General features: G+C 38.7%; 3 protein-coding genes across 4 annotated transcripts; 1 reads left to right on the forward strand and 2 right to left on the reverse strand.

Moving 5' to 3' along the window:
• On the reverse strand, window positions 205–5244 carry LOC109721683 (T-complex protein 1 subunit theta-like). The gene is made up of 13 exons (XM_020249418.1): window positions 4909–5244; window positions 3849–4111; window positions 3601–3747; window positions 3357–3518; window positions 3145–3222; window positions 2519–2652; window positions 2290–2362; window positions 2130–2207; window positions 1903–2025; window positions 1649–1743; window positions 1301–1510; window positions 678–735; window positions 205–511 (listed from the first exon to the last, which is right to left on the reverse strand). Exons 1-13 carry the CDS (start codon window positions 5054–5056, stop codon window positions 446–448), a joined length of 1635 nt encoding a protein of 544 aa, XP_020105007.1. The 5' UTR covers window positions 5057–5244; the 3' UTR covers window positions 205–445.
• LOC109721421 (serine/threonine-protein kinase SRPK-like) lies at window positions 6085–11312 on the forward strand. Its single transcript, XM_020249056.1, has 4 exons — window positions 6085–6788; window positions 7108–8025; window positions 10276–10323; window positions 10595–11312. The coding sequence occupies exons 1-4, from the start codon at window positions 6591–6593 to the stop codon at window positions 11030–11032; spliced, it is 1602 nt and encodes a 533-aa protein (XP_020104645.1). The 5' UTR covers window positions 6085–6590; the 3' UTR covers window positions 11033–11312.
• On the reverse strand, window positions 12626–16196 carry LOC109721828 (probable NAD(P)H dehydrogenase (quinone) FQR1-like 2). 2 transcript variants are annotated; one of them, XM_020249627.1, is made up of 4 exons: window positions 16010–16196; window positions 15584–15886; window positions 14883–15494; window positions 12626–13424 (listed from the first exon to the last, which is right to left on the reverse strand). In XM_020249627.1, exons 3-4 carry the CDS (start codon window positions 15434–15436, stop codon window positions 13196–13198), a joined length of 783 nt encoding a protein of 260 aa, XP_020105216.1. In that variant the 5' UTR covers window positions 15437–15494; window positions 15584–15886; window positions 16010–16196; the 3' UTR covers window positions 12626–13195. The 2 variants fall into 2 exon arrangements, with proteins under 2 accessions (XP_020105216.1, XP_020105215.1); XM_020249626.1 differs by having other exon boundaries at window positions 15584–15832; window positions 15955–16196.

Raw genomic sequence — 20774 nt, forward strand, 5'->3', positions numbered from 1 at the left:
ATTGGGTCACTTAGGTAGAGTAAAAACAGATAACTTAGAGAGAGTAAAATCAGACGACCGCCCAGAACGTGGGATACACCACTAGAAGGTAAATGGAAAATATCTTTGGATGCCTCTCAACAATACGCAGAATCTAAATAGTTACGATGACCCGGTCATTCAACTCATTCGGCAAAATCAGTAATAAAGACATTACGACAACAGTAAAGCAAAACCAAGTATCGATACAGAATCATCGCTTCAGAGATAGGTTACAATCCGAAATATTTGGTGGCACTGCAAAATCAAGAGGGCAGCCGCAATCAAAGAAAGCCGCACTTAAACAAGATGTTGATCCAGTCCTTTCGTGAATCAAAGCTTCCTATACGATCACAACTACGAAAAAAGAAACACCTCAGGCAACACTAGCTTCTAGTCTCACATAATTATATAACTAGGGCACAAACTAATCCTCATCCATTCCAGCTGGTTGATCTCTTCTTGGGCCACCTGCTGGTTTTGCCATTATGATCTGCCAAAATATATCACGTGTCATTTTCAGTTGGCATCACCAGAAGTGCAGCAGCACAAAATAGAAAAGCAAGAGGAAAAAAAAAAGAGAGGCCTGCAAATAAGATTGTAGGAAATACAAAACAAAAAAATCATGGCCACAAAAATGGGATAGAAACATCAGTTACCTGATCGACCCGCAGAACAGTACAAGCAGCATCAGCAGCATACTTTAGTGCGAAGAATCTGCACAGGGGAACAATTGTACTTAGACGTCATCCCTGATATGAAAATACATAGTAACAAGCATGCGCATTGGCAATATATGCAGACAACCATCACAAGAATGACACAAAACTACGCCTCACATACTTGTGATGATAGCCTTTACATGCTATAAGATGATAGGCACAATGGTTTAGTGATTTTATGCCTGTACCAACAAAGCTCATATCAAAATTTTAGATACCCAGGTAGTATGCAATCAAAGTTCGTATAGATGATAGTAAGAGTAACACTAGCCTACCTGAAGCAACTTTGCAATCAAATAATTTAAAAAAGCAAGTGAACCAATAAATGTCAGATCAAAATTGTCTCCTTCATACAGCCATTTTGCTCAATCAAAGTTCCAGAAGGAACAAAATCTACTAATACCATAACAGAAGCTTCCACCGCATAAGCATGATAAAGGATGCAAATAACAAAAACAATGGGGAAAAACCGGCTTCCTCAAAATCAGCAGAGATCTAAAATAGTAATATTAGCTCATTCATCATCCAAAATATATTGGGAGTATAAGACAGTGGCTTACTTGGTGACATAGAGATCCCAGATTTTCATGGTTGAGACATCCTTACAAGTACCTTCCTCCAAATCAATTCCAACTTTTGTATTTCCAGCAGCATGTTCAGCATACAAGGAAGAAATTATTTCCATGGCATTAAGTCCAGCATTTTCAGCAAGGGTCCTTGGCACCATTTCGAAGCTTTCAGCAAATTTTGCAATGGCAAACTTATCCAATCTGCACCAAAGAGTACAAAAATCAGATCATAAGTTTGCAAGCCTGCTATTCAGCAGCAATCAACATTTGTCGAGGACGCTAGGTAGCATAAGAGTCCTCAACAATTTCAAGTACATTCGAGTAGATAACTGAGAGTACCCTGTTTCCTTGAGGGAAAACTCATTTAACTTCCTAGCTAATTCAATTTCTGATGCAGCAGCCCCAGGAATTATCCGGCTATCTCTGCACATTGCCTGGTAAGCATAGAAAATGAAGGGTAAAAAAGAAATAGGCAGCATATACTAAGAGAGATGCCAAAAGTAAAAGCCAATCAAAAGCTTCAATCATGTTTAAGATTGAACAATCAAGTTGTCATCATAAGATAAGGCCAAAATTAATAAGAAGAAACAGACCTTGTATGTATTAACACCATCGTCAACAGCCCTCTCAAGGTCATCTAATATACTGTCAGTGCTACCTCGTAAAACAACTGTAGAAACTGAGTTTCCACCTTCCTCATTTTTCACTATAGTAACCTGTCAAGTGAAATGAAACAGAAATGAAATGAAACAGCAGTCAAGACTCAAGAAAATAGGCTATCATATTATAAACCTGCAAAGTAATATGTAAGACTACATACCCGAACACCACCAATTTCCTCCACTGAAATAGAGTCAGCATACCCAAGCTCATCCGGATTTGGTTGGCTAAGTTTAAGCTATTGCATATTCAAGAAGAAATTCCCGTCAGAAAAAAGCCATCATCTGCCAAGAAAACAAATTAAAGCAACAATAACTTACAAGAGCAACAGCACCGGTTGTACGGCAGAACCTTCTTAATTCAAACTTTGAGCTGATTTTCAGCACCATGAGCCTGCAAAATAGCATGGCATATCAGTGTCATCAACAAAAATTATTACCTATATTTGATTGCATGTGGCACATTACACTTGAATTGTATAAGATTATCCCGCATTACACAAAAATAAAGTATTCATGCAATTTAGGCCAACAACACAACTTCACTTACTTATAACGCTCACAGAAATGTAATGCCATATCACCAACAGCTGCTCCACTCACAACCACATTGGCACCTGAATCAGCAACAGCTTTAATAAGCTCCTCAACCTTAGCTTCCTCAGATTTCGCATAATTCTCTAGCTGCAAAACACATATACAAAGAAACTTCTAATCAGTAAGCTTCATAATATATTTTAAATCATAAGTCTACTGAATATATTAAAAGTCCTTATAAAGCACAAGATAATTTAGAAAGCATCAATGTCTTGAGTTACAGTGAGACTTCGAGGTTAACAGGAAAACAAAGGAACCCTGTTATTGGTTACAAAACTTTTACATATCATACAGGAAAATAGTTCCTGTCACGCAATATTCAAAGTACAATCTTGATTTACATGAGTGAAACATACATAATGTTCCGGCTAGTAGTTATATCAGTAACCACATTTCATATATGAAATCCTTAATTTCCTGCCTTCATGTAATAATTCAAAAAACCTTAAAATTCCCCATCAGTTCAAATGCGAAACATTCATATATAATTAAGCCCTCTAGTATTAACAAATGTTAATTCAACATTTGAAACTCCCTGTGAAAGAAAATTCACTACATTTATTTAAACTAGAAGCCTACCTGCTCAGCATTTTGAATAAGAACAGTTCCCTTGGTTTCTGTTGCTGATGTATCAACACCTCCAGCAAAGACAGCAATCTAAAGAACAGATACATGCATCTTTTGTAAGCCATATTAAGAGCTCGGTATTGAAAGAACGTGAAAGGGGGGAAGGAAAAAATAAAATTCATCTGATATTTAAAGGTTAACACAAAAATCAAAATAAATTTTACCTTTGCCTTCTCCACCCTTTTAATACTCCCAATGGTATCATTTTTCAAAACCATACCCCGGACAACTGTACAGTTGTGTAGGCCACCTCCAAGTAGCTTTGCAACTCGAACATTGTCCACATTGAAGTTCGCAGGATTTTTCGGACAGACTTGAATGCATGCCTGACATGTCACAAAGCATCACGCGCACAATTAAAAACTACGCACTAAAATCACTGATCTATATAGGATCAACATAACTCACATCAGCAATGAGAGGGCACAATATATCTTCCTGTCCATATTGCTTGCTAGCAACAGCAGCTCTCATTCGTAAAACAACTTCATCCTTATTCCTCACATCCATGGTTTCCGACCCTTCCTCTACCAAATCATCTAAAAGTTCCACTGTCTGCTCATTTAATGACAATAAAAAGACATTTATAAAAGAGCATTTTCATAAATATGAACCTAAATTAGCACAACACTTAACAACATAGGAAAAAAAAAAACCTTATTAATGGCCTTGATATAGCCGCTGATGATTTCACTTGGATGCAGCCCCATCCTAATAAGCTCCTCCGCTTTTTCAAGTAGCTCCCCAGCGAAAGAAATTGTAAGATTAGCCCCATCGCCAATCTCCTCTTGCTGGGCCTTGCTGGCCAGCACCAAGATCTTGGCAGCAGGATGCTGGACTTCAAGTTCATTCACAATCGTTGCGGCATCATTTGTCACAAAGAGCTTGTCCAAATGATTTATTACCATTTTGTTCATCCCTAAGTTAAAAAAAAATAACAACAACAACAACAACATATAAGTAGATAGAAAACAAATCCAATAGACAAACACATGAATGCCGAGAATATTATAGAGACGGAAACGAACAAGTGCCTTCTACACTGAAGTAAAGAGTTGGATATAAATGAATGACAAAAAGTACAGGGGAAAAAAGTATAACCTTGCAACTCTCTGTCAATGTAAACTAAATGCAAGAGCATTAATGGAGATTTAGAATTCCTAATTATCAACCAGTATAAACTCAAGTGTGATTAGGCAACATAAAGCTACAGACTTTCAAGCACACACAGATCAAATGATTATATTACAAACTAATGAAATGATTCTTCTCCAAAATCTCAACGATAACCTTAAGCCATCAAAGCAATTTCCTTAAAACTTATGAAGCCCCAGAACATTTTGCAGATGTCATGTTTCATTTTAGTTTTGAGTAGCAAATGAAGCGCAGAACAATATTAACTCCTAGTCATTTCACTGTACTAAAATCATAGTCCTAACTTACATTATGCCATCAGAGATATCGAATCTTCGCCTTAAGTTTCTCACTCGGATAAAAAATTGCTGAGAACCACGATCTAAACATACTGAAACCTAAACTAAAACCCTAGCTCTCAAATGCGCCACGTTCCAACAATCACAGTGATGCTTCGGAACTACTACCACATCCAAATGTAACGATCGGAAATGCTTGAAGAGAGAGAGAGAGAGAGAGAGAGAGAGAGAGATCCTAAAGGGATTGATTTGTCAATAAGGGTGGGGGAGAGGGAGGGGTCACCATTGGGGCCGAGGGAGGTGCGCGTGATAACGGAGAGCTCCTTGCAAGCGTCTATGTTCTTGAGGACGGCCTCGTCGAGCCCGGAGAGGTGCTTGTGCCCTTCCTTGAGCATCGCCTGGATCCCGTACGGCTGCATCGGAAAAACCATCTTAGCCACCACCCTTCTCTTCTCTTCTCTTCTCTTCTCTTCTCTTCCGAAGATCTCAAAGGAAGGAGAAGCCTCTCTCTCTACGAGGTGAGCGCCGAAACCCTAGAGCTTACTCGCACTGCGATCGGAGAAGGTGAAGAAGAGGGAGAACAAAACCCTTAATGAGAGAAGGGACTAGGCTCTGGCGGAGAGCGGGCGAGAAAAAGTAACTAGAACATTCGAAGCGTCTCACAACAGGTTGGGCCGATCTCCTGTAGCCCAGTTACGGCATCTGATTGACCAGGGATGGACTCTTGTAGCCCAAATGGTGCATTCTAATGGACGAGCCCAAACTATTGGGTTCAGACGAGGCATTTGTACCCAGAAAAAGACAGGCCCATCCACTGGCCCGAAGTAAAAGTTGATCAATCTGTAACTTCGATTATTATTATTATTTTATTTATTTATTTGATTTCGACACCCGCAAATGCATTGTAAAAACGTAAAGATGTTAACGAAACAATGGATATAAAGACAATTTGAACTTTTTCTGGCATTTTATTATTCTGTGCGCTGATGCATAAGCGCATTCCATAATAAGTGAATAATTTATTCAACAATAAGTGACAAAGAATTTGATGGTTGGTATCAATCAGAGATCTCAAATTCGAATTCTAGTTGATTCACATTTTTAGTTAAATTTATTTCTAAATGAAATAAACGAAACGGATAGCGTGCTACCTATCTCTCAAACAAAAAAAATAATTTTTTTGATAAAATACAAAATTTAATTTAATTGCTTAAAGTGTAATATCTTTATAACTTCAAGTAACAACTATATCTCTTTACCGATAGTTACATATATGTTAAAAATAACTTCATATTACAACAAAAAAAAGGGGACCAATATACTGATGCTGGGTCTTTATCAAATGTAGCTCAAGTTGCTTATCTTCTCCTGCGGCAATCAGATTTATCCTCGTTCTTATTAGTATACAGTTATGCGTAAAGCAACGAAATTCATTGGTAAATTAATAATTTTTTAAAGAGAGAGAGAGAGAGAGAGAGAGTCGAGAGAGGAGATCCTCCGCCCATGGAAGATAGAAATAAATAAATGGAGAAAGGAAAATTCATTTATACTTCTGATTACCACATCAGAAAGAATCCATTGTGCTCGTGCCTCCGCATAGCTCAACAGCGACTCCCCACAAAGTTTTGCCACGTCGCCACCGCACCCTCCTGGAGCAGCAAAATAATTGGCGATCGCGGTGCAGGTGCTTAGTAGCTGCGAAACAGCGTATGCTTCTCCCTCCCCGTTCTATTATTCTGGACGCCGTTCGAGGTCGCGAGGAGAGGGGGGGGCGAGAGAGAGAGAGAAGAAGGGGGAGGGTCGGCGACCCAGTGGACGAAACCCTAGCGGTTCTCCAAACTGGGCGAAGAAGAAGAAGAAGAAGAAGGAAAAGAAGAGGAGGAGGAGGAAAGTGCGGCGCATCGGGGGCCGTTCGATCGGATCGGCGCGGTGCATCGGGCGGTGGTTGGGGGGGGAGGAGATCGGATGGCTGAGGAGGAGGAGGGGCGGAGCGAGAGCAGCAACTACACGTCGGAGGACGAGGGGACGGAGGAGTACCGGAGGGGCGGGTATCACGCCGTGCGGATCGGCGATTCCTTCAAGCAGGGCGCCTACGTCGTCCAATCCAAGCTCGGGTGGGGCCACTTCTCCACCGTCTGGCTCGCCTGGGACACCTCCCACTCCGTAAGATCCACAATCCAACACCTCCCCTCCCCTCCCCTCCCCTTTCCCCCTTTGCACCAGCGAATCCCACCTCTCGGGGTGTGTAGGATGCCGCGAAGCATCTTACGAATCTGATCTTTCTCGCCGAAAGATATAAAAACAACAAAAACCCTCTCTCATTTTGCTTAGAAATGGATTTAGTATCACAAAAAATTCGATCTTTAGTAGAATATTTTGATCTTGGTTTCTCAAAGGGAGAACTCGTTCTTCGCATTTGCTTAAAGAATGCTCAGTATACATATTTAAGCATTGAAATCGGCTATCCTTTTCTTGGTTGCAGCGATATGTGGCACTCAAAGTGCAGAAGAGTGCGCAGCACTACACTGAAGCAGCAATGGATGAGATAAAGATCCTCAAGCAGATCGCCGACGGTGATCCCGACGATAATCGGTGTGTCGTCAAGCTCCTGGATCACTTCAAGCACTCGGGGCCGAACGGGATTCACGTCTGCATGGTGTTCGAGTTTCTCGGGGACAATCTCCTTACATTGATCAAGTACACGGATTATCGGGGAATTCCTCTTCCGATGGTGAAAGAGATCTGCCGTCACGTTCTAATTGGCCTCGACTACCTCCACCGCGAACTATCAATAATTCACACCGATCTTAAGCCTGAGAACATCCTCCTTGTCTCTTCACTTGACCCTTCCAAGGATCCACGACGCTCTGGGACACCGCCTGTTATTCCAAACGTGAAGACTGACGACCAACCTCCTAAAACCACTGTGTCGACTAACGGCGACCTAACAAGAAACCAGAAGAAGAAGATCAGGCGGAAGGCAAAGCGTGCGGCTGCGGCCACGTCAGTGAGTGGTGCGGCCACTGCTTCTCAGGATGCTGATGTGTCAGAAGATAAGGGGGATTCTAGTGTGATGAATGAAGACGACGGTGGCAGTGGTGGTGGAGAACAGTCTGGCGCAGTGCGAGGCCATAGAAGGGGTAGTAAGGGAATGAGGAGGACGTTGGTTACGGAGGCTGACCTAAGATGCAAGTTGGTGGATTTCGGGAATGCATGCTGGACTTATAAACAGTTCACAAGTGACATCCAGACAAGGCAATACAGGTGCCCTGAGGTGATTCTTGGTTCCAAATATTCTACCTCTGCTGATATGTGGTCGTTCGCATGCATTTGCTTTGAGCTTGCTACTGGAGATGTGCTCTTCGATCCACACAGCGGGGACAATTTTGACAGGGATGAGGTAAAGGACTTGAACTTTCTTGTACGTACAGGGATGATATCCAGACAAGGCAATACAGGTGCTGCGTCTGTCAATAACTTTGACATCTTACACCCTCTTCTCTATTAGAAAGGGCAACAGAGAGATTTACCGGCAATGCCTGAATGGAACATCCTATCTAAGAAATGAGTTGGAACTTTCTTTTGTTTTCATATTTCCGCTAATGATAAAAACAACAACGTAATCCACATGCATCACTACTATTCACCTTCTCCACCGCTCGGGATTCTGGCTTATTATGTCAATTTGTCAAATTTTAGCAACATTTGATTTATTATCTGCAGTATTCTCTGTCTTTATAATGCATTTCTAGTCTTTAGATGAATCGCTTGTTTGCCGTCAAGTATTTGACCTCAGTATTGTAACAACCTGTTGGCCGGCACTAGTTAGAGACATTAGGGGATATATTGTCAACCTCTCTGACTAGTGAATGCACTCAAGTATAGTGGCCTCCACTACTTGGAGAGGGCGGTTGTTTTACAATCTACAGAGCTATGGAAGAGATGATGTCAGTGGGGTTAAGTTGGAGTGAGAATTTAACATCCATCTCACTCAACATCACCAACTCTAAGGAAAGGCTTTTTAGGAGTTTGTTGTGTACGAACTTTAACATCTGTTGGATCAATGTAATACCTAGTAATAGGGGACGCTATGTAATTATCCATTTGAGGCCACTTAGTGCGCTTCTTCCGCGCAACTCTAGTAAGCTGGTGTGCCTTGTTATTGTACTTTAACTGCATTAATGTATGGTGCCACAGGCCCCCATGAGCAAAACCAATGATTTAATCTTGCCTGAATTTGGATGGTTTTAGTGACAGGAAATAAGTTTGGTTTCAGATGCAGTTAGCACAACTCTTCAACCAATCATAAACAATAAACCAATAGAAAACCAATGCAAAATACCCAAACTATATCTGTGTGTAGCTGATTTGGTTGGTGGACTTGTTCTCTTCAATTTTGTGTTGCTTGGCTGGTTATATTTTGCAGAATGCATCATATTACAGTCTTGGGTTATATTTTCAGGACTTCCTGTTTGTTTAGTGGTTTCTTTAGTAAAGTCAGTAATTTTGGTGTACACTTTTGGTGCTAATGTGTGTCAGTTTCTTAATTCTCAAACTATTGGGGTCATCACTTTCAATTCCTTCTATACTCTAATCAAACACGTCCTATTCCCATTGCTACTGACATCTGAGATGTGTTTCCACTTCATGAACATTTCAACTGCTCAGTACTTATCCTGAATAACTACTGTTTCTCGAGTTACTTTGATGCATTATCACTTTCTATTTTGTTGGTTTTACCGCCTTTCCTTCCACATCAGATTATCTTTCTTGCCTCTGTTCTTGCCACTGAAGTTCATTTTTGTCAGCCTGCTATATTTTATGCTTCTGTCATTCTTTCTCTTTCTTTTTGTGGTTAAAGGTGTCTAGTATTTCCTGTATGTTCTGATTCATATGTGTGAAGGTAGTTGCCTGTTTTTCTCATAGAAAGCCTCTACTTTTTGGCATTTGAATCTCTAACTGCTTGTAGAAGTACCTTTACAGCACAGATTCGTCGTGTCAGTGCCACACAGCCCTCTAAGATAAAGAGCTACATAGCCCCATGTTGGTCCAGCAATAATCACAGTGGCTTATGTTATCACTAGGCTACATGTTATCAATATAATGAGTGTTTTCAGCTGTCTGTTTGTTTTTGTCATTTATTTTTCCAAGATTTACGCTTATAATAATACATCCAGTGCTGAGAAACTCTTGGAAGACAATCAGATCTTGAGGTTCTTGAAACGTACTTGGTGGATTAAACATTAACATGATAACGACCTTCTGACAATTAGCAGTGTAATTAGGCCTACTTACGCATCTAAACATGTAGAGGAGATGAGGCTATCTTGCAATTGCCTTTGTGAAGCAACACTATATGCAGCAACCTGAGGCCAGCAACTTTAACCCCTGCCAACTGATTCTAACTATAGATCAAGGTAGTCATATTTTTGCCATTTAAGACCAAATGTAACTGTGTTTCATTTGGCGCTGACATGGGGGACTCATAATGCTGTCTGGCCTCGTGCTGTACACTAATCATCTGCTGGGCAAATAAGCTGCCTATATATGATTTGCATTATAACATCGGCATATTGTTTTGTTAGGACGTGAAAATATTTTCCTACACTGCCTGTATAAGCGATAATAATTCTTTTTTAATGCTATGCAGGATCACCTCGCACTGATGATGGAACTGCTTGGAATGATGCCTCGCAAGGTAAATCATCTTTTCTTTAGCCTACTAAGGAAGTCTCCTTAATAAGCATTGGAAAAATGATAATATGAAACTTTTGCTGTGACGGAAAGTTGGAATGAGATTATGAGCCCCAAAGCCAAATTCTCTGAGGGTGAAGCTTTTGCTTTTGTTATAGAGGAAGTGTTTGGAATTATTGATGAAAACGATGTTAATTCTTTTTCACTCAGCAGCACTTTTGTAGCAGCTCTAGCAAGGCCAAAGCATTAATTCATGTATTACTGTTCTCTCGCAGATAGCCTTGGGCGGCCGATACTCTCGCGAGTTTTTCAACCGGTACGGCGATTTGCGGCACATTCGCCGCCTGAGATTCTGGCCCCTCAACAAGGTACTCATGGAGAAATACGAGTTCAGCGAGCAGGATGCAAACGACATGGCTGACTTTCTTGCCCCTATACTAGACTTTGTTCCAGAGAAGCGGCCCACTGCCGCCCAATTGCTTACCCACCCATGGATCAATGCTGGGCCTTTGACTTGTGAACCAAGGTCTCAGCCCGAACCAACCCAGCCGTCAGTGGACGGTGTTTCTGAGAAGCAAAAGAAGGAGAAAGAGGAGCGAGATGCGATGGCAGTGGGGATAGGAAATATTGCAATTGACGGAACTGCAAAAGTGGGAAAAGATTCTCCAGCTGGCAGTAAGGTGGGAAAGGCAGTTGTTACATCTTCGAGGTAGGTTTTGTTTTGTTGCATTTGGCCTTTAGATGGAAGCTTTTTCAGTTGTTTGTATCTTGGATGAGTGGATGGCTGGCTATACCTTTCGGTTTTTGATTGTTTTAGGTATGGATGTAAAATGGAAAATTTTAGGTGTATGTTAGCATTCAGTTGGGGTTACTAAGACTGTTCCCCTTTTGACTAAGGACCTCTACTTATTTTATGAGGAGTTCAGATTCTTGAGATTCTTTTGAATTGAATTCAATTGAAAGCCCCAGTTTTGGAGGTCTTTCCCCCCTCTTCGATCCGTGGATTGATTTGACAGCGGTATAAATTTTGTTTTTAAATTGAGTTATGATCAGAACAATAGATTGCCAGAATAATATATCAAAATGCAATTGCCTTTTCATGGTGAAACTATTAAATTTGAAGATACTGAAACAGCTTTCCATTAATCATACTACAATAGTTTTCATTAATCCTACTGTAATAGGTTTGATCACCACTGCTTGCGCTGTTATCTTCTTTGGGCATGGAAGCTTTTGCGGAACTAGCTTTCCACTTCTATTTATAACTTTGGCATCTTACCAATGAGTTGTAAACCACCAACATCAAATCCAACGCTGAAAATCTTAGATGTGTTAAAGCTAAATTTAGGTAATGAGTTAAAAGAGCCAACCAATCAATTCTGCTAAAAAATCGCTTCAAACTTGTAGAGGATGTTCATTCTAAGAAGATCTTTCCAAAACGGACACCATTAATGAACATGCGGTTATTGAAGAGTTTGGAATAGCAAACTGAATAAAATTAGCCAATCCTTCCAAGTAGTTCTGCATTGTCACCGTTGCTAACCTTGGAAGTCGTAGCTCTTCTCCTGCTGATTCTCGAGTCTGAAGTACACATTGAAAGCATAAGATGCATTTCCTTCGGCACCGCAACTGTTGTATGTTGAAACATAGCCAAGCGAAGTGCAATCTGCATAATTGCGCTCGAATAGCATGTTTTCTCCAATCTTACTGAGATCTTTAGCATTTGGGTACAACAGCATGCACCATTTCTCAGGCAAATACTCCACACATTCTTCGCCCCAGCAAGGTGCTTCAGATGACAATTGTAGAACCTCGCAGCATAGCTCATCTTTGCATTTATCTCTCCATCAGCAGACCAAACCATCTTCCCCTGTGATGATCGGCATGTTGCTGAAGCTGATTTTCTTCAGAGCAGAGACCAAGGTATCAAAATTGGCATCATTCATCAAACACACCATTATATAAACTCCATAGTCAATGATTGCAGTTGGTGTGCCGTCAAAGAAAGCGAAGTCCAAGCGTCAGTCATTAAGGAACATCAGGGCAGAGTTTATGAAGGAACTAATATTCTCTCTCTCTCTCTCTCTCTCTCTCTCTCTCTCTCTCTCTCTATATATATATATAAGGTACCCATTTGGCTTTTGTAAGAAAATTTACAGCCGTTTTACCCATCAGCCCATTAAGGAACAGCAGGGCAGAGTCCAACTCCTGGCTGATCGAAAGAAGCCAGCACAGTGGGAGTTCACAACAGTCGGGTAAAAGGAAAGCAATTATAACTGTGGGAACCAAGAAATCAAACTGGTGAGTAATGAGGAAAACCAGCCCTCCATTACTGAATAACTATCTTTTCACACCAACACAACACACACACACACCCTAAACCCTAAACCCTAAACACACAGTTAACTAAGGCTTCTTGAAGCAAATCTAGCATTGTGGATGCTTTCTGTTTTAGTTCAACTACATCAAAGCCATATCTCGAAATAAAGTACAATAAAGCAAATCAAAACCCCTCAGGACACAGGTTTCACCCAAGTTACCTTTTATATTGGCTGCCGCACCTCAGACTGAAAAATCGGACAACAAAAAATAATATTCAAATAAATATACACAAAAAGGAATGCAAGGAACCAGCAGATTTGCCATACTTATTATCAACTTCCTGAAGCAATTGTTGTAAGTCATGTACAAATAATCCTGACAGAGTCTCTGGAATAAACAGATAAATAGGACGGACAGCAGGTGCAAAGCTAGGACAAACAGATGCTGATAAAAGAGGAACCACACAATGAATATATTTAATCTAAAGGGCCAGAATGAAATAATGATGAAATTTGGCGCAAACGGGATATGACAGAGATAGGCGACCTTTTCGCTTAAGAATGAGCCAGCCTCTTGACAATAGAGGCCATATACTTGCCCTGGTGCTCAGCAAGAGAGAGCTCCGTCTCGCTAGGTTGCCTTGAGCCATCACCAGCAAAAACTCCGGCACCGTATGGAGAACCTCCTCTAATGTCGTCCATCTTGAACATTCCCGCTCCAAAGGTATAACCAATAGGAACAAAGAGCATTCCATGGTGGGCTAATTGGGTGATTGCAGTCCAACTGTAGAAGGAAGAAAATGACAGTACATACGCGTTACCGACGATACTTATATTGCAAAGTTCACACTTTGAACTAATGTCAAAAAAACCACACTTAATATGGCTTATGGTACAGACCAAGTCAGTCACAAATCTGCATTATTACATTGTACTCTAGAAAACTTCACATTTCTAAAATAGACGGTGATAAGCAAGAATTTACTACACACAAAGCATCAAATTATCCTCGTAGAATTCAAATGTAGTGGAATATGTACTGTTATAATGTATTTTCATAAACAATTAATTTGGCGATGCATCCTCAGAAAGTTACTGCTTTCCAGCGTGTGTTCATTTTCAACAGTAATAATCATAGTAGGGCTACTTATGCTGCAGCCGCAAGCTTCTCTAGATCCTTACCCACAGCTAGATTATAACTGATTAATTTTGGCATTCCTACGATCGTTAAATGACGACATCAAAAGAAAAACATCAGCACAACCAGTAACTAGAACCTCAAGTCCTCAACTAAGATTCTAGAAGTAAAAATCTTATGCTTAACACGCCAAATTTGCTTAGCAATCTCCTCAGCTATGTTTCTCCCACACCCACTTTTAGGCACATCGCTATTTCAAATCATTTTTACTGCCCCTCCCTCACAGTGATACTTCATCTACTCTCATGCCTTGGGCAACTAGCATTAGGTAGTCCGAATCAGTCATTTCTGCACTCTATCTATTAACTGTTCTCCACGTATCTAAGAAATCCCCATAGTTTTCTCATTGTTGTTGGGCATGTCCAAACATCATCTAGCAACTCTGCCACTTCCCATCCAGATTAGAAACCTGCAAGTCTCCCTCAAAAAGTATCGCGGTACGGGGTGAAATGGACATAGTGTGTGGGACCTAAAGTGTTGTGGTACGAAGTGAAATGGACATAGTGTGTAGACCTTGAATCTATCAACAAACAGGGTAATAAGAAACAAGCTGCTGGGCATTGTTTGTAACCATATAATGTTGATTCTCATTTTGATCTCAATTCGGAGATCTATTTACAAAAACATGCAGCGCTGCCGACAAAAAATCTTAAAACGGATGCATTACACCCTACATGTAAAAATGTTTCATCAAACAATGGTACTTTGGGGGCTTCAAATTGCGTTTCTTTTGTTCCCCAAACAACCAAAAACAAAAGGGTGAGACTTGAGACCAGGCATTTCATGAGCCGCATCACAAGGAGAAGACTTTCCACGACGACATATCGGTGTAGAGCTGGACATTGGAAGGAAGGAAGACATAGGTTCGTTGTTTGATGCAATGACAACAGATAAAAATTGTGGTTGGTGAATGTTCGAATAATGGAAATAATAATTCAACCATGCATATCCATCAATTCCACGAAAACCTTATTGTTTGTTGCACTCGGAAGCAAAATTAATTTAGGAATTTAGGAGGAGGAAAAAAAAGAATCATAATCTTACGCAGTGGTTTCCTGTCCTCCTCCCTGGGTGCCGGTGCTGACGAAGAAACCGGCAGGCTTGCCGGCCAGCTTCTGCTCCCTCCAGAGCTGCCCGGTGGAATCGAAGAAGGCCTTCATCTGCGCGGCCATCGCCCCGAAGCGCGTGGGGAAGCCGAAGAGCAGCCCGTCGGCCTCCACCAGCTCCAGTGCGGTGATGACCGGGATCTGCGGATCCTTGGGGGGCGCCTTCATCTGCTCCAGCACCTCCGCAGGGAGCGTCTCGGCGACGCGGTAGAGGGCGGCCTCCACCCCCTCGATGCTCTCCGCGCCCTTCTTCATCCGCCTCGCCAGGGCCTCAACGTGCCCGTACATGGAGTAGAACACGATGAACACCTTCAGCTTCAGATCCGACGCCGGAGCAGCAGCCGCAGCCGCGGGAGTTTCGGCGGCATCGGTGCTGCTCGCGGGGCTCTTCTGATCGGCGGTGATGGGAGCGTCCCCCGCCGCCAAAGTGTTGCCGGTTGCCACGGCCGGCTGCCGCTTCTTGCTCGGTACGCAACCTCCTCCTTTCCCCATTACAGATCTCAATCTATCTATCTATCTATCTACCTATCTATCTATACGATCTCATCAACTGGTCAAAATAACAAATGAAAGAGAGAGAGAGAGATGTTAGGTTACAACAACAAGAACAACGAAAATAAAAAAAAAAAAAAAACGCACCTTTTTAGGTCTAGAGGGTATCAGCGGGAGATGGCTCGAATTGTCACCCAAATGAAGCGTTCTCTCTACAAAATCTGCCGCTTTTTCCCCGAATTCTGCTTCCGATTTCTGCAGGAATTAAGTCTAAATCTCTCACGGGAATCAAAATTTTGCCCGCTTTTAATCCGGAACCAAAGCAACACAATCTCCTGGAAGGAAATGGAGTGAATTCCTCCGGCGGAATTCGCCAATCCTCTCAGAAAATGACCTCTTGAAGAACCCCAGAAAAAAGAAAAAATGAAATAAAATCTCCCTTTCGGTCCCCTGGAACAAATTAAAAAGGGACAAGTAGCAACTAATTAATTTCGGTAACTAAAAATTCAGACTTGAACCTTGTAACGAAAACAACAAGGCGACTCGAAATCTCCACGCAAAAGAGACGCTTACAGCGATGGTTCTCTCCTACCCCCGCCACCCACCTTTCCGGAGATCCCAATAATGAAAAGTCGCAGCTTCTTCCCACTAATCCAACCTCTATCTATCGCTCTGTTGTCTCTTCCCAGTTCTCACTCGCGGGCATTATTTTTCTTTCCTCGCTGTCTCCTTGCTGGCTTCCAGAAGCCCTGGACGAGGACGACCCTCCTTGGCAGGAAAAATTCTAGAATGCACCGGGTGCATCGGTGACGAGGCGTCACAAACCAATCAAATATCTTCTTTTAGAGATATATATCTCATCATGATTATAAAAAAATATTTTTATTGTTCTTTTGTTTGAAAAGAAGGACTGTGATTGACTTGTTATTGATGACGTGGTGCAAGTATGACAGTATAAAATTCCTCTCTTGTCAGACTTCGGTTGGTCGTCACCTGCGACCGAAACCAAATTAATCAGCTGTTCCTGTTCGGCTCGCTGCGAGAAAAGGCGATGCGCCAATTCATATCTAAATACTGAGATCCACCTCCTCCTCGAAAAATTCTAAAATGCAACGGCTGTATTGGTGATGTGACGTAATAAACCAATCAAATATCTCCTTTTAGAGATATATATCTCATCATTATTGTAAATAAATATTTTTATTGTATTTTTATTTGAAAAGAAGAAATGTGATTGGCTTGTTATCGATGATGTGGTACAAGTGTGATAGTGCAGAATTCCCTCCTCCTCCTCCTCAGATGCCACGTATGGAGTCTGCGTTACATGACCTAAACGAGCCGGAAAGTGACGTCAACTGCGCACGCTTTGTGGGCCCCGCCTTTATTTCGATCTCCTCTCAGAATCTCTCTTACTTTCTGGGCCTTTTCTTTTCCAACTGCCCAGAGTCAAAGCTTCGTTGGACTTCACCAATGAGGAGCCCAATATCAGCGACTCCACCGTGTCCCTGTGGGAAACAGGAAAAAAAAAACTAAAAAAAAAAACTATTTAAAAATAGTCCGTCCATTCATGTGCCCGAGCGAGCATGGAAGTTAATGCTGGTTGGTTAATTTGAGGGCAGCACATAAACATAAATATAAATGTAAATATAAATATAAATATAAATATAAATATTCATTTCTCCCGAGCGTCTACGCAAAGGTGAATCAAGTAACTATTATTATTCAACTAATGTCAGATGACGCTTGGCTCCATTCCTTCACATTCCATGAGTTAGTTTTTAAATTCTTCGAGCAGCACAAACTACGTACCACCGAGTTGCCATTTTCTAATCTTTATCCCAAAAAATAAAAAATAGCAGACCTCCACCTTCGACTTGAGAGAAAGAGAAAAAAGAGAAGACGTAATCTATTGTGAAGAGAAGAAGGCAACAAAAGTGTAATATAATTTAGGAATTTAACCCACGCAAGAGAGGATTACCTGACTTTGACTGGGTGAAAGGGCGTGCCCAAGGAACAAGAGAGGTGAAAAGGCAATATCCCGTCTAATCAAACCTGGCGACCGAAGAAATACTCAGAGTTGAACTAAACTAGACCTGGTTCCAGACCTCATATCGGGACTGATTTTCGTTTTTTTTCCTTTCTTTTTTAACAGGGAAGGCTTGGATCGGGTCAGGCCCAGAAAAAAAAAATAGTCCATAGATATTGTCAGACGGAAGTAAGCATCAAAACATTAAAAATTTTGGGCAGGTTCATATAAATCAGAAAAAAAAAAATATAATGTGGGGTCCAGCCCAACATTTTCCCTACCTTGCTGATTTGAAGGCCTGTCCCGATCCAATGTTCTCGGGCCGACCCACAGAAATAATAGGGCCGAACGGGGCCGGTTTTCGCGTTAGATCGCGGATTTTTGTTTCTGCTCCTTTCTCCGCCAATAGGAGAATAGACTGCTCTTCCAAGCGTCGCTTCCGCAGTCGCTGGAAGAGCGATTGCCGTGGTCGTGTGCTCTTCTTCCTTCTTTCTTTTGGTTTTTTAGGGGGGGGGGCGGGGGTCCTTGTCTGCGTTGTGACTCTTCAACTCTGTGTGTTTGGCTTCTCTTCACTTTTTTAGGACATGACATTTTTTTGAAAGCTCTTCTTTTTTTTTCTTTTTCTTTTTCTTTTTCTTCCTAACGATCTGAGATGTCAATTTTTTTTTTTAAAAAAAAAATATAGCATGCTACTTGCTTCGTTTATTTTTTAAAAAAATAAATTTAGTTGAAAATATAAATTAATTAGGATTTGAATTTGAGACCTTAGATACCACTTGCACTAAAGACGATCGGTCTCATACTCTCATCTGTCAATTTTTAATGTAGTTTAATGTGGATTTGACATAGAATAATTAAGATTCCATCATCGCTTCTTCTGGGAAAATAATCGGAAGAGATTTAGTGTAAAATGGTCCAAAGCCAGGCCCAGCGTAAGGGACGAGTGGGGCAAGGAGCCCATGAAAGAGTTCCAGAAAAGCTAGCTAAGTAATAAGCCGGTAAATCACTACTACCTCTACCTGGGACGAAAGAAGGGAACTGAAATGTAATAAACATGCGTCAGTGTACCTAACAACTGTTGCAAGTAGATCGAACTACGTGGAAACTGACGGTATCACTCGAAGGACTTCGCTGCAGAAAAATAAATAAATAAATAGTTTTTAAAAAATAAATAAAAAATAAATAGTTTTAAGGAAAAAATCTCTTTTGCTGGATGAGGGAGCCCATTGAGTTACATCATTTAGGTAGTGTTTGGTTCGGGAACAAAGGAGGGAATAAGCCCTTGTTCCCCCCTTTGTTCCCAAACGCAATGTTTGGTTCCCGGAAACAATAGTTTCCGGGAATCTGGAACTAGCTGGTATAAGGCTGGAACTGCTGTTCCACCCGTTTTCTGGAACAAGCTTGTTCCTTGATGAGAACAAGATTAATTAAAATCTAAATTTAATTTTAATGGCAGTAAATTATTAATTAATCTAATTAATATATTTAAATCATTATTTATTACTTTAATAATTAAATAATTTAAATAATTTATTATTTATAATTAAATATTAATAATTAGATAATTATTATTATTAATTTATTATTTATAATTAATTATAAATAATTAATAATATTCATTATTTTTTTATTAATAATTATTATTCTTAATGACAATCGATATTATTATTAATTTATTATTTATAATTAATTATTAATAATTAATAATTATTATTATTTATTATTAATTATTAATAATTTTTATTCTTAATAATTAGATAATCGATATTATTATTAATTTATTATTTATAATTAATTATTTATAATTAATAATAATTATTATTTATTAATAATTATTAATAATTTTTATTCTTAATAATTAGATAATCGATATTATTATTAATTTATTATTTATAATTAATAATTAATAATTAATAATAATTATTATTTATTAATAATTATTAATAATTTTTATTCTTAATAATTAGATAATCGATATTATTATTAATTTATTATTTATAATTAATAATTAATAATTAATAATAATTATTATTTATTAATAATTATTAATAATTTTTATTCTTAATAATTAGATAATCGATATTATTATTAATTTATTATTTATAATTAATAATTAATAATTAATAATAATTATTATTTATTAATAATTATTAATAATTTTTATTCTTAATAATTAGATAATCGATATTATTATTAATTTATTATTTATAATTAATAATTAATAATTAATAATAATTATTATTTATTAATAATTAATTAATAATTCTTATTCTTAATAATTAGATAATGGATATTATTATTAATTTATTATTTATAATTAAATAATAATAATTATTATTATTTATTAATAAATATTAATATTAATTATTATTAATAATTAGATAATCAATATTATTATTAATTTATTATTTATAATTAATTAATAAGAATAATTAATAATTATTATTATTTATTAATAATTAATAATAATAATTATTATTATTAATTAGATCATCCATATTATTAATTTATTATTTATAATTAATTATTAATAATAATTATTATTTATAATTAATTATTAATAATTAATTTCTTATTTATTTTTAAGTAATATTTTTATTACTATTAATTACATAATATAATTTTAATTTCAAATTATAACTCTTATTCCTCTTGTTCCAATCTAACCATCCAAACACTATTTACCTTATTCCTAGGAACAACCCAATTTTCATCCAAACGCAAAATTGGTCTAGTTCCTGCATATACCTGAACTTGTACCTATCCCTAGAACTAGCAGTTCTTACTTATACCGGAACCAAACGCAGCCTTAAAGTACTGATTAGAGTCTTCCACCCTTTAGGTGCTGTTTGGGTTGGATTGAATACGAGAGGGGGGGACAAAGGGGGATAGGGGAACAAGGGGGGCTTATCCCCCTCTTGTACCGAAACAAAAAAAAAAAAAAAAGGTGGGTGCCCCCGCTCGGGTAGAGAGAGAGAGAGAGAGAGAGAGAGAGAGAGAGAGAATTTTGTTTTAAATTAGATTTTAAATTTTTAAAATTTAAAATTTGTAATCTCAAAATTAAAATTTATAATTTATAATTTTAAATTTTAAATTTTAAAGTTTAAATCTTAAATTTGATATTTTTAATTTTTAAATTTTAAACTTGATATTTTTAATTTTTAAATTTTAAACTTGATATTTTAAATTTTTAAATTTTAAATTTAATTTTAAACTTTATACATATTAAAATGTAGTTTTAAATTTAAAATTTGATATTTAAAATTAAAATTTTAAATTTTAATTTTAAATTTTAAATTTTAAAAGTTAAAA

This window comes from Ananas comosus, linkage group 15 (assembly GCF_001540865.1).
Source record: "Ananas comosus cultivar F153 linkage group 15, ASM154086v1, whole genome shotgun sequence".
In the NCBI taxonomy this organism is placed as follows: domain Eukaryota; kingdom Viridiplantae; phylum Streptophyta; class Magnoliopsida; order Poales; family Bromeliaceae; genus Ananas; species Ananas comosus.